Source organism: Otolemur garnettii, unplaced genomic scaffold, assembly GCF_000181295.1.
Source record: "Otolemur garnettii isolate 467f Iridium unplaced genomic scaffold, OtoGar3 scaffold00004, whole genome shotgun sequence".
NCBI lineage: Eukaryota > Metazoa > Chordata > Mammalia > Primates > Galagidae > Otolemur > Otolemur garnettii.
Window position 1 is genome coordinate 44409563 of NW_003852399.1, and position 13478 is coordinate 44423040.

Genomic DNA, 13478 nt, shown 5'->3' on the forward strand with positions numbered 1-13478 from the left:
CCGGGCTGGGGATTCAAACCCGCCACCTTAGGTGTATGTGGCTGGCGCCTTAGCCGCTTGAGCCACAGGCACTGAGCCAGAGTCCTTGTTCTTGATGAAAGTAAAAATGGAAGTTAAAAATAGAATTAAACAAATTAGCAAAAGCAAGATATAACAAAACAAAACAATCCCACATAGCCCCAAACAGCAGCAGTCTCAGCAACATAGAAGAGAAAAGAAGAAAAAGTAAAAAAAAATACGAAAAATAAACAAGTAAATATATATGTATATATGAATATGAGATCAATTTTAATAGGAATATATATGTTGCAGTATGTCGCTGGGACACCAGGTGGCACTGTCAGTTTTTTAGGATACAGAGAACACGGCTGATAGATAATCTTTATGGTCTTTATTCCCAACTTAGTTGTCCTTGGTGTTTGCCTGATTGTTTTCTCAGCCTTCAGACCCTGCAGGGTTAGGATCTTAAAGCTGTCCAGAATTCTTCAGGGATAGGTCTCACAGTGCTCCATGACACTAGTTCTTGTGTGCTGGGGAAGTCCCTCAGCCTGTCCGAAGAGTGAAGTTCTGATCTCAGCAGGCAGAATTAAGATGGCCCTGCTTTAGGTTTCTGGTAACACCTTCTCATGACCTCTCCATAGTGGCACCAGGAGCATCCCAGTTTGGCTGACTCACCAGCCACCAAGCCAATGGCAAATCCATTCCAATTGGTATTCCAATCCAGCTGTTGTGTACTGTTCAAGTCAGCCCCCTTTTCCAAGCTTTCCACAAAACGTGAAGCTTCCTCCAAACCCAAAAACTCTGGAAAGGATGCATGAGGTCGTAGACCTCCATGTGGGGGCCAGCTAATCCCCACGTCTCACAGTCACTCACCTAATGAGTCAGATTTCTACAATCCATATCACACACTGTATCCAGCTCACACCACCTCATAGGCTCCCTGAGCTGTAACACCGGGTGGGGTCTCTGTGCCGGGTATGGCTGGGTTCTCTACTTTTCCCCAGTCATACCAAGAGAGTTCAGCTGAATGATCCTTCTGGTCTGACATCTTGCTCTGTGTCCCCCAGTAAGACCTTTTTATATATTTTAGAATCTGGTCTCTGACGACTTGTGATAGAGATTATAGGCATTCTTGAGACTCTCAGCAGGTTCTGGCTCTCCCAGTTAAAGGCTTAACCAGATTATGTAGTCAGAGATGGTTTGAGGGAGGGAATGAAGTCTCATGTATCTCTCTTGCTCTTTACTATCTCAAAAAAGTTATTAAAGAAAAAAAGATTCTGCTTGGCTACTGATTGATATTGACTCAGTTTTTATTATTTTGAGAGGGCAGAATGACATTTTACCGAGAATTAGGGGTTCCTACCAAGGGAGAATCTCTTTGCAAGCCAATAGCTCAAGCCAGCGGATTTGTACTTCTTTTGTTTGAAGACAGAGTCTTACTATGTCGCCCTGGGTAGAGTGCCATTGTGTCATAGCTCATAGTAACCTCCAATTCTTGGGCTTAAGCGATTCTCTTGCCTTAGCTTTCCAGGTATCTAGGACTACAGGTGCCTGCCACAATGCCCAGCTATTTTTTTTGTTGCAGTTATCATTGCTGTTTAGCTGGCCTGGGCCGGGCTCGAACCCACCAGCTTTGGTGTATATGGCCGGCACCCTACTCACTGAGCTATGGGCACTGAGCCTGGATTTGTATTTTTTAAGAACTCATTACCTAAATGACTCAGCACCTGTAGCTCAGTGGCTAGGGTGCCAGCCACGTACACTGGAGCTGGCGGGTTCAAATCTAGCCCAGGCCTGCCAAACAACAATGATAACTACAACCAAAAAATAGCCAGGTGTTATGGCGGGCACCTGTAAGTCCCAGCTACTTGGGAGGCTGAGGCAAGAGAATCGCTTAAGCCCAAGAGTTGGAGATTGCTGTGAGCTGTGACAGCATGACACTACCCAGGCCGACAGCTTGAGACTCTGTCTCAAAAAACAAAACAAAACAAAAAAAACTCATTACCTGAAGAGTATTTGCATTTATAAAATAATCAAATTATTAGATGTAATTTGTGTATGCCTGCTAGTTTGTTAATTTTATTCCGGAGGGGGGGGACTCCAAGAGAATAGGTTTTTCTTACGACACTGTGCCACCATAGACTTTCTCCCCTTTGTGGTGGTAAGTAAAAGGGGAAAGAAGTCACATTCCCATAGGGAATTATTTCCCAAATTTTTAATGCAAAGTTACTAATCTGAAGGCTAACATATGTTTTTAAATGAAAGCTGAGATGATTTAGTGGAACTTTATTTGGCGTAGGAACAGACGCACACCCTGGGCAGGGCCAGGGCCAGGGCCAGGGCCATGAAGCCTTCGTGTGCACCTGCCTCACCCCCAGCTGATGCCCACTGCATCCTTTCCAGTGCCTCCTTCGACTCTTCCAACACACAGGCCTAGAAAATTTGTTTTAAGGCCAGGTGTGGTGGCTCATGCCTGTAATCCTAGCACTCTGGGAGGCTGAGGTGGGTGGATTGTGTGAGCTCACAGGTTTGAGACCAGCCTGAGCAAGAGCGAAACCCCGTCCCTAAAAATAGCTGCACATTGTGGCAGGTGCCTTTTGTCCCTGCTACTTGGGAAATTGAGGCAAGAGGATCACCTGAGCCCAAGAGTTTGAGGTTGCTATAACCTGTGACACTATGGCACTCTAGGCCCTCTACCAAGTGTGACAAGTGAGACTCTGCCTCAAAAAACAAACAAAACAAAAAACAAAAAGAAAAACTTGTTTTGACTTTTTTTCCACTTGCTTCTACCTCTCCTTCCATGGCTGCAGTGTCCCTTTATCTGACTTCAGCTGTCACTCTCACTAAAGCTTCCCTGCAAGATCACCAGGATACCAAGTCCAGGGGCTTCTTTTGAAGTGTCTTCAGCATTGGCTCTTGTCCACCTCTTCTCCTCCTTTCAGTCCTGTGATACTGGTCACTTCTGGGTGTTGTGGTTCTTGTCAGCCCTGGAGTGAGACGGCCAGTTTGCAGCCCAGCTTCAGCACTTCTTAGCTATGCTTCTGGAGCAAGTTACTTAACTACCCTGTGCTTCAGTTTTGCCATCTGGGAAATGGGGTGGTGAAAAGCCCCTACCTTGTAGGGTTGGTGTGAAGTGCATAGAGCATCTGGCGCGTAGTAAGGGTTCCTCAGGGGTGAGTCATAATAATCATTATTATATTCTGAAGGGCACTTCCTGCCTTTCCTGGGCTCTGTGGTCTGCTTCCTCCTGGCCTGTGTTCACTCCCCTTCCTTTCCCCTCCCCTCTCCTCATGTGGTCTCTCTCCTCTTTGGGCTTTTCCTTGACTGTCCTTGGGTGTCTCACATTTGTATTTTCCCCCCGCCCCCAACTCTTTTTGAGCTCCAGAGTTCAATTTCTAACCACTGGCTGTCCATTACATACAGCAGTCTACTGAGCGCTACACACTAAACCCACCAAGACGGAACTTATTCTCTTATAAGCTGAAGTTTCGTTTCTCTCTTCTTGAATCATAGTCTTTGTTACCATCTTCACTGATGCTGTCTCCATCTTCAGGACTCCTGCTGGGGAATCCCAGTTAGCAGTTTCATCTCCTGGGATCTGGCTGGTCTCCGGCCTGTCTCTGCCTGTCGGAGGCTCCTGCAGCGTGTCTTTGTCTCGCATTCCTCCTGTTGTGCCCTGGCCCTGGCCCTTCACATTAGTTGGCCTGGGCCGCCATCACCGTACCACAGACTGGGCAGCTTAAATGACAGAAATTTATTATCTCACTTTTCTGAGGCTGGAAGTCCAAGGGGCTGGAGGGTAGGTAGATTCCAGGTAAGAGCCCAGTGCTGGCTTCAGCTTGCAAACAGCCACTGTGCCTTCCCTTTTATCTGGGTGCATGGGCACATCCCTGACAGCTCCTCTTCTTTTTTTTTTTTTTTTTTTTGACACAGAGCCTCAAGCTGTCCCCCTGGGTAGAGTGCTGTGGCATCACAGCTCACAGCAACCTCCAACTCCTGGGCTCAAGCGAGTCTCCTGCCTCTGCCTCCCAAGTAGCTGGGACCACAGGCACCTGCCACAACGCCCGGCTATTTTTTGGTTGCAGTTGTCATTGTTGTTTCAGCAGGCCCTGGGCTGGATTTGAACCCGCCACCTTAGGTGTATGTGGCTGGCTCCTTAGCCACTTGAGCCACAGGTGCCAAGCCAACATCTCCTCTTCTAATAAGGACACCAGCCCTATCGGATTGGGGCCTCACCCTTAGGACCTCATTTAACCTTAGTTACTGTCTTCAAGGACCAATCTCCAGATACTGTCATGTGGGGGATTTGGGCTTCGGCACAGGAATTTGAATGGACACAATTCAGAGAGTAACACCCGTGGTGCTGCTGCTGGGCACCTCTGCTGATTTCCCGTCTCCCTCTGCAGCCCAGCGGCCTGTGGAGATGAAGCACAGCTCTGCCCTGCCTTTTTCCATTCCTGATAACTCCAGACGGCTCCCCACTGTGTAGGGCAGGGTGAGGAGAACTAACTGTGAGACTCGGGGACTCTTGCCTTCATTTCTCAGTTCCGGATGTTTATTCATCTGCAAGTTGGAGAGAACATTACCGACCCTTTGTTATTGCAAGGATTAAGTAAATGTTAATGAATATTCGTTATTTTGTTGTGATAAAAACCAAGTTCATACTCCATTCAAGATCATCCTCTATCACCCTGTTGCTCTGAGTGGGGTCCCATGCCTCCGTGACCAGCATCCTGCCATCACCCGTGCTTAGCTGTACAGACTATGCTTTGGAACAAGATCCTCAGGGAATTTGTGTGGGACGGGCTGACTTATCACCTGATTCTAAAAGCAGGGCCTTGCGGGCAATACCTGGTTTCAAATTCCAACTCCTTCACTTGCTAGCTTTATGTCTAAAGAGATGTTTGCGTAAATTGTCTAGACCTCATTTCCCCTCTGAAAAATGGGGAGAAGCAGAGTATTTACCTCATAGAGGTTTTGAGGATTGAGAAATTATATAAATAAGGGAGCATCTGCCTGTGTGATTTTTTTTTTTTTTCTTTTAGACAGTCTCACCCTGTTACCCAGGCTAGAGTGCCACGGCCACATTATACCTCACAGCAACCTCAAACTCTAGGGCTCCAGAGAGTTTCCTCAGCCTCCCAAATAGCTGGGACTAGATGTATGCAGCACGATGCCTAGCTCACTTTTTCTATTTTCAGTAGAGATCGGATCTCTTGGTCATGCCGGTCTCGAACTTCTGAGCTTAGCAATTCATTCATCTCAACCTCCCAGAGTGCTAGGATTATAGACATGAGTCACCAAGCCCAGCAACCTGTGTGATTTTAAATGGAATTTCACATTTAAAACAAAGTCCCTTTTTTTAAATCAATATGAGATTTCAGGGTTTTTTTATTATTATTGTTTGCGATTCCTTGAGGGTACAAAGAATTAGGTCACACGGATTGCATTTGTTAGATAAAGTCCCTCTTACGCTTGTGTACCACTCCCAAGAGGTGTGCCATACACCGTGACCCCCCATTCTCTTCCTCTTCCCCTCTCTCCTCCCCTTCATTCCCCAACCCTACACCTTCTTTAGCTCATCTACTGCCTTCATATTAGAACTGACTTTGTTGGATTCTTGCTTCTCCATTCTTGTGATGCTTTACTAAGAACAATGTGTTCCACCTCCATCCAGGTTAATATAAAAGATGTTAAAGTCTCCATCTTTTTTAATGGCTAAATAGTACATATACCAGCTTGTTAATTTATTCCTGGGTTGGTGGCATTTAGGCTGTTGCCACAATTTAGCTACTGTAAATTGAGCTGTGATAAACAGTGTAGTACAAATGTCCTTATGATAAAATTGATTTTTTTTTTCCCGGGTAGATGCCTAGTAATGGAATGCAGGATCAAATGGGATGTCTCATTTGAGTTCTTTGAGGATTCGCCATACTTCCTTCTAAAAAGATTGTATTAGTTTGCAGTCCCACCACAGTGTAAACTGTGCACAGTTTCTTTCTGTCCACATCCACGCCCGCATCTGCAGCTTTGAGACTTTGTGATGTGGGCCATTTCGCTGGAGTTAGGTGATACCTCAGGGTAATTTTGATTTACATTTCTCTGATGATTAGGGATGATGAATATTTTTTCATATGTTTGTTAGCCATTTGTTTTATTTTTATTTTTTTTGTAGAGACAGAATCTCACTTTATGGCCCTCGGTAGAGTGCTGTGGCATCACACAGCTCACAACAACTTCCAACTCCTGGGCTTAGGCGATTCTCTTGCCTCAGCCTCCCTAGTAGCTGGGACTACAGGCACCTGCCACAGTGCCCGGCTATTTTTTTGTGGCAGTTTTGCTGGGGCTAGATTTGAACCCACCACCCTTGGTATATGGGGCTAGTGCCCTACCCATTGAGCCACAGGCGCCACCCGCCATTTGTTTTCTTTAGAAAAAGTTTTATTCATGTCTCTTGCCCGGTGATATAAGGGATTGTTGGGTCTTTTTTGTTGATTAACTTGAGTTTTCTATAGATCCTAATTATCAAGCTTTTGTCTGATTCATAATATGCAAATATCTTTTCTGATTCTGAAGGTTGTCTGTTTGCTTTGGTGGTTGTTTCCTTAGCTATAGAGAAGCTTTTCAGTTTAATTACGTCCCATTTGTTTATTTTTTTTGTTGTTGCAATTGCCATGGAAGGTTTCTTCATAAAATTTTTTTCCAGGCTGATATCTTCAAGTGTTTCCCCATACTTTCTTTGAGGATTTTTATTGTTTCATGGAGTAGATTTAAATATTTTTATCTGTCTTGAGTCAATTTTTGTAAGTGGTGAGAGTGCAGGTCTTTTCCATGTGGATATCTAGTTCTTCCAACACTGTTTGTTGAATAGGAGTTCTTTGCCCCAGTGTATGTTCTTGTTTGGTTTATTGAAGATCATGTGGCTGTAAGATGTTAGTTTCATTTCATGGTTTTCTATTTGGTTCCAAATGTCAATGTCTCTATTTTTGTGCACACAGTCCATTTTTTGAGTTGACATTTGTGTACTGTGGCACAGTTAAGGTGAAAGGGTGGTGGTGGTTACTAATCTCACTCCCTCCCCACCCTCTCATCCTGACTGTGAGGCAGAGTCCTCTCTTGTCTTCCTCTGGGAAGACGTGGCCAGCAAAGGAGGTGATGATGAGACCCTCTGTGGAGGGTGAATCTGAAGCTGCTGCAGCAGGAGGTGAAGAGCATCCTCTCAGCTCTCAGAAGTATCAGGCAGGGGACCAGGATGTGCCTGGGTGTCTAATCTGTGGCCATAGCTCAGTCCCGTTAGGCTCCTCCCCCTCCCATCATGGCTGTGAGTGGTGTCCTGTTTCTTTTTGCTCCACCTCCCTCCAGGCTGCTAAATCTGATGCAGAAGAGTTCTTTCCCATCATTTTTAAAAAAGCCTTTTCCAAATTTACAGAAAGATTGGAAGAAGAGAATAAGGAACACCTGCATTCTCTACTCAGCTTCTCTCATTGTGAACATTTTACCCCATCTGTTCTATCAGTCTGTGATTTTCTGAACTAGTTGAGAGTAAGTTGCATACATCATGGCCCTTGCCTCTAAAAACTTTGGTTTGTATTTCTTAAGAACAGAGATACTCTCTTACACAACTATTGGAAAGTTGTCAACTTCAGTAAATTTGAAATTGATACAAAACTTAAATCTGTGGTCATATTCCAATTTTTTTCAGTTGACTCAGTAATGTTTTTTTCTTTATTAGGGACTTGATCTAGGATTGGGTCTATCTTAAGTTGTATGTTTTTAATATCCTTTAATATGGATCGTTTTCACAGTCTTTCATTGTCTTGGATGTTTTTGAAGAATGCAGCTCTTTTCCCCTTTTATAAATAGAACCATTCTTCTCTCAAGCAAGGAGTATAGTAAAAAAAATAGACCTTCCTCCTTTTGGATTTGCCTGATGTTTCCTCACAGTTAAATCCAGGTTTCGCACTCCCAGCTGAACGCTGCGTAGGTAGAGTACTGCATTTGAAGTCACATCCATCTGCCTGTCCTTGGGTGATGGCTATTTTGGTCATCCGGGCTAAGTGTTGCCCGTTTCTCCACTGTACTGTTGAATATGTTTTCCCTTTGGTTAACTAGTTAATCTGTGGGGAGGCACTTACAGAGTGGTAGGTACCCTGCTGTTCATCCAGATTTCTCCCTGGATTTAGCATCTGTTGATTATACGTGACACGAGGCTGGTCAGGATGGCATTCTTCTGTAATGGGGGCATCCTGCTTCCCCTTTGTCTGTTCGTTGTTTGCAGAGACTTCAGATTCCTGTTTTTCTAATGGTTTATAATCCATTGTTCTCCTTAATTATTTCAGTGGTCTTAATTATTTGAGTGTATTTGGCTCATCAGAGCCCCTTCAAGCTGGCAGCCGTGTCAGCGTGACGCATTAAATTACCCAGATACCTGTGTGTTTAGCAGCCACATTGTCTCCTTTTGAGATGCTCTTCAGGGAACCACAGAGTAAATTTTGTATGTTGAAGTTTTTAAAAATCACACTATCTCATCAGTGTCTTTCAGATTTGAGGAGCATTTACGCCAGCACATTTGGGTGATGTTATAGGCAGACAGAATCTTAATTTTCTTTATAGACATTTGTACTTCCCGACTCCTGTTTCCATTTTCAGTAACTGAGTCCTCTTCCTGACCAAAGTACTCAAGTCTCTGGCCCGGAGTCCACAAGAGTGGACCTCGGGGCTGCCTTTGGGTGCCCTCTGCTGGCACTTTAGGTCATGCACTCTTTTCTGGGGTTGTAGGACATGGATTTCTTTCTGCTGTTTTCTTTTTTTTTTGGTTTCTTGCTTTCTCTCTCTTGGATTATTATGCAAATATGCACCGTACAGTACTACATGCTTTGTTTACTAAATGTATCAAGAATGCCTTTCATGTTAAAAAATACATATTTATACCATTATGTATTGTTTGCATGTTCTTCTATTATATCAGTGTTCTTTTTGGCATTGAAATAATCTATGCTTAGTAGGCAAACTTACTTTTTCCATTTCAGATAGCATCTAAACTGTACATATGACATTCACTTTAACTTCTTCAGTAGGGCTTGATTACCAGGTAGTAATTCGACAGGTAAAGATACAGGGAAGGGAGACTCTGGTTCAAGAAAATTGTTGAAGACACAGGAAAATGAAGGTTGGCTGAAATATGGCTGGGTGATAGTGGGAGATACGGTTAGAAAGTAGATATTTAGGGACTCTTTCTGTTGAAATGACAGAATCTGACTCCAACCCCAAGTGAAGCAGAACAGAAATATGTTTGTTTGATAATGGGAAGCCCAGGACAGCTGGATGCAGGGGCTCGGTGCTTCTGCCCCATCCCTTACTTGTTTTTGCTTCTGTCCCTTCTCAGTCTCAGCACTGGTTCTCTGGCCTGTTGGCACAGGGAGGGAAGGAGCCCCTGGCCCTTCCAAACCAGCATCCAGCAGCTCATCTCACAGGGAGGGTCTTTTTCTTTGATTACTCATAAACATCAGGGAAGGCCACAGTGGATGGTGTGTCTGCATGGGCCAGATCTGAAGTACAGGACCACATAAGGCCAGGAAAAGGTGGGAACTACAGTCATCTCTTCCCCCAGAACCCCATGGAAAAAGTAGAATCCCTCAAGGGAAATAGAGTGCCAAACAGGCAAGACAGCAGACACCTGCCACACTGTCCATTGAGCTGGGTCTCTCCCAGAACTCTCTAGGTGGGCCTCCCAGAGTAGCCACCAGGCCCTGCCCATCAGTCATTTCTGTTCCACACTGATTACCAGCACACCTTCAGAGGAGCCACTGCTGTAAAGCCTCCAGACAGTGGGCACTTCACATTCTGTTTGCTGCTGCTGGGGCCGGAGGGGACAGGAACGGGGTGGGGAGGTGGCAGCAGGCACACTTCTGGAAAGAGGTGGCATTTCTACCTGAGTCTTGAAGGATGAATGACTGGCAAGCAGAAAAAAGGTGGCACTTTAGGTGGAGGGTGTGACATGGGTGTCAACATACAAGGTCAAGGATGTGGGCTTGAGAGATGGTGAGAAATGTGGAAGTGGCTGTCGCTGGCCTTGTGCCTGTGTCAGTATTAGTTAACCTTTAATACTTGTGGCTCTAGAAGGAAGAACAGGTAAAGAGGCAGAGAAATGCTTTTTCTACCAGGATTTAATGAGCAATGCAGACAGTATGGAGAGGACCAGGGACTCCTGAACCACACTGTAGTCCAGGGACGTAAGTCTGGTGCCTTTCCTGCCACAGCAGAGAGACTTTGATTTCAAGAGAGCAGACAATTCATTTTCAGACAATAAAAAGAAGCCATTTATTTGATTTCAAAATATAGAATGAATGACACTTATGATGCCCCAATTTTGGTACCTTTAAGCAGAAAAAAATACAGTTTCTTTTTTGGTTGTTGTGTTGTTAAAAATAAACTTTTAAAAAGCTTAAAAGACTTGCCATGAAGAGTACAACATAAGATTAACAAAAAAAGTTTAAAAATCATCTGGTGTACAGTGTATGCAAAAACAAATCATACTTTGATGTCTGTCTCAGGTCCTGCATATTTTATTTCCTAGACACAGACTGAGTTTTTTCCCCTGTGCTTTAAGTTCAGGTTTTAACCTTGCTTCCAGGAGAATATCTGAGTTTTTTTTTTTATCAGGTGGATTTGGAAAGGTAGAACGCTGCCTTTTTTTTTTGTTAGGCAGTTTCAGACCATTGCCCACCAGACGGCAGGTTGACATTGTTTTTATTTTACCTCCTTCATACTAGAACCTGCTGGAGCTGCATATGCTTTGGCTTGAGTCAAGGTCACAGTCAGCATAGAAAGGTTCTGGTAAGAGATCTGTATTAAAGGAAATGAATTTGGAGACTTGGAAATTTTGTTTGACAAGCTAACTGTGGCCCGGTCTGTCTGCAGGGCTGCACACAGATTTATTGCGTCGCTGGCAGAGCCAGAGCCTTAGTCAAACAAAGAAGGTGGTGGGAACACCTGGGAGCGTTACCCTTCAAGTTGGTTCTTCTCTTTCCTGTGCCCATAACCGAAACATCATCTTTCAAAAAAAGAGAAAAGAAATAAAAGCTAGCCTGAAATTTCTGTGATACTCACTGAGACTTTAGATAAAGCAGTAATGCCAATCTAGCTTCATTTTCGTACCAAGTTGTGCTTAGAAAGCTGACTGGGAAACCAGGAAGCTGGGCTTTCAGAATTCTGCTGTAATCCAGGGTGGAAAAAAAGTACCACCCAGATGGCACTGGCGGGAGATTACTGACTGGTAATCCTTCCTTGTCCTAGAAGATTAAGTCTGCCCTGGTGTAGTTGTGGTCAGCTGACTGTTTAAAAAAATTAATAAATTGTAGTTTCTTGTAATTCTGCCAACTTCTGATGTGGGTTTGAACTGTTTGTACACATGAGCCACGTTGCAGACCCGGCCCTCCTTTGTTTACTGAGGAAAGCTGCTCCCCTGCCCGGGTTGTTCATTGTTGACCGAAATTAACAACAGGTGGTGACTGGAGCCCCTCCTGAGGTTGCTCGGGATAAGTCATTTATTAAATAGGTCTGTTTGTCAGGCGGGTTCTCCTGAAGGAAATGCAGTATCACCCGGAAGCCAGGGCGTCTCAGCCCTCTGGTTGACTTCTTTTGTGAGGTTGCATCCGGCAACAGGGAACATGGGCAAAGCTGTAGTCATCTGAGGAATCAGGTCCCGAGGTTGTAAAGCCATGCCTTGTGCCTTTGCCTGGAATGGATTGTAGAGAGATGGACTTATATGAGGACTACCAGTCCCCGTTTGATTTTGATACAGGAGTGAACAAAAGCTATCTCTACTTGTCTCCTAGTGGAAATTCATCTCCACCCGGATCACCGACTCTTCAGAAATTTGGTAACTACTAATTTTGTAAAGTTAAGCTTGATTGTAATCAAATCTAGACATAACTTGGAGTTTGCCTGGCTTTAAAATTATTGCAAATGTCCCAGGGTGTTGCTGGGTTGTTAACTAGCGAACAAAGCTGTTCTAGATTCAAAGCAAAGAGATACACAGCTCGTTAAATATTTAGAATATCTGTATACTGTGAAGTTAGATTTTTTTTATTAAGTAATAGCTGTGTACATTAATGCAATCAGTGGAGTTAGATTTTAAAGTTAGATGATAATTAGAGTTCTTCTCTATTGATATGATCACCCCACTTTGAGTTTGTTGAGCTGGTAACAAAGGAGGAATCTGCAGGCCTCGATTTCCAGTGGCCTATGTAACTTAGGAAGACTTTGCTGCTGTTTGTTTTTAGAAAAACAAGGCTAAAGTATCTGATGCACTGAATAAATTTAAGATCTTGCTAATGGATGCCCACGTTTTGTTATGGAATATTGAGAATGGCAAGAATTTTTTTTTCTTTTTAAAGAAAAACTCAAAATTGCTGTACCTTTGGAAGCAGCTACTCTTGCAAATGTGCCTGTACGAGATTGCTCTGAGAGCGAGGAGTGCCGTCAGGGAGGGTCTTCATTTCTCAGCCCAGGGCAGCACCAAGCTAGAGGCAGCTTTAGCTGTCCATCCAGGCTGGCTCCCACATTTTACAGCCGATACTGTGAGTTGGCTCAATGACCTTCTCGTAACTCTTGCCAGAGAAGCAACCAGGTGTTCCCAGAAGTTAATTTTTTCCTTACCAATGAAGAATAGGTTACATTCTGTTCTTCTTAAGCTAAAAACGGGGGTAGTTTAGTAAAAAGTGGTAGAGGCTATAGCATGAGACCTAGCTGTAAGGATTTTAGGTTTATTGATTTGATGGCAACAGGGTGTGTGCTAAAGCGACATTCCTCTAACTCCTGGTTGCAACTGGTAACCACGTTTGGGGGTGTAGTTGGGATTTTTAGGAAGAGGAAAATGTTGATAACAGAGAGGGACCAGCGCCGGCCTCTACAAGTTGGGGGCTGCTAGATATCTGTTGGGGGCAGTCAGATTGCCAGGAAGCTTTTTCCTGTGCTGACTGTATCTTGCCTGTGGGGCCCACCTCAGACCTCTGTAATAAAGGGGCCTGGAGTCTCCCCTTGCCCAGCCCTTTTCTACCCTCTAAATCTTATATATAAAGGCAGCACACAGAGTGGGGAAGTTAGAGCTGGATAACACAGTAAAGCCTAAGTGACGAGGAACCGTAAAAACCTTTGGGAAGCTGGAGCTGCAGTTACCATCTGCAGGTAGGTTTTGGCAATCAGAGCGTGAAGATTGGAGATTCCCAGGAAGACCGAGGCTGCTTGTTTCTTTTAGTTCTCACCTGCTCTGCTTGTCTCTTTCTTTTACCTCTTTTCACTTTCCCAGTTACCATCATGGCTGCCTTCGGATGTTTTCTGTCAAAAGCACACGGTTGTAGGGTCGGGTGGGCCTCTAGGCAATCAGAAAAATTACCTTCACAATTCTTAGTAGCTGTCTGAAAGTCCCTAGAGTTGTAGAATTAAAAAAAAAAAGCAAATGAAGGACAATTTAAAAC

At 44.2% G+C, this 13478-nt stretch overlaps 1 protein-coding gene across 2 annotated transcripts in view; it reads left to right on the forward strand.

Moving 5' to 3' along the window:
• Positions 1-13478, forward strand: part of TPD52 (tumor protein D52) — a 140321-nt gene that overhangs the window by 77945 nt on the left and 48898 nt on the right. The window contains exon 1 of one of the 2 annotated variants that reach the window (XM_012810481.2): positions 11725-11881. The exons of the other annotated variant lie outside the window; for it this stretch is intronic. Coding sequence (XP_012665935.1) covers positions 11743-11881 — 139 coding nt within the window. The 5' untranslated portion in view covers positions 11725-11742. Of the gene's footprint in view, positions 1-11724; positions 11882-13478 lie in introns of those variants that run through there. 2 annotated transcript variants of the gene reach the window in all.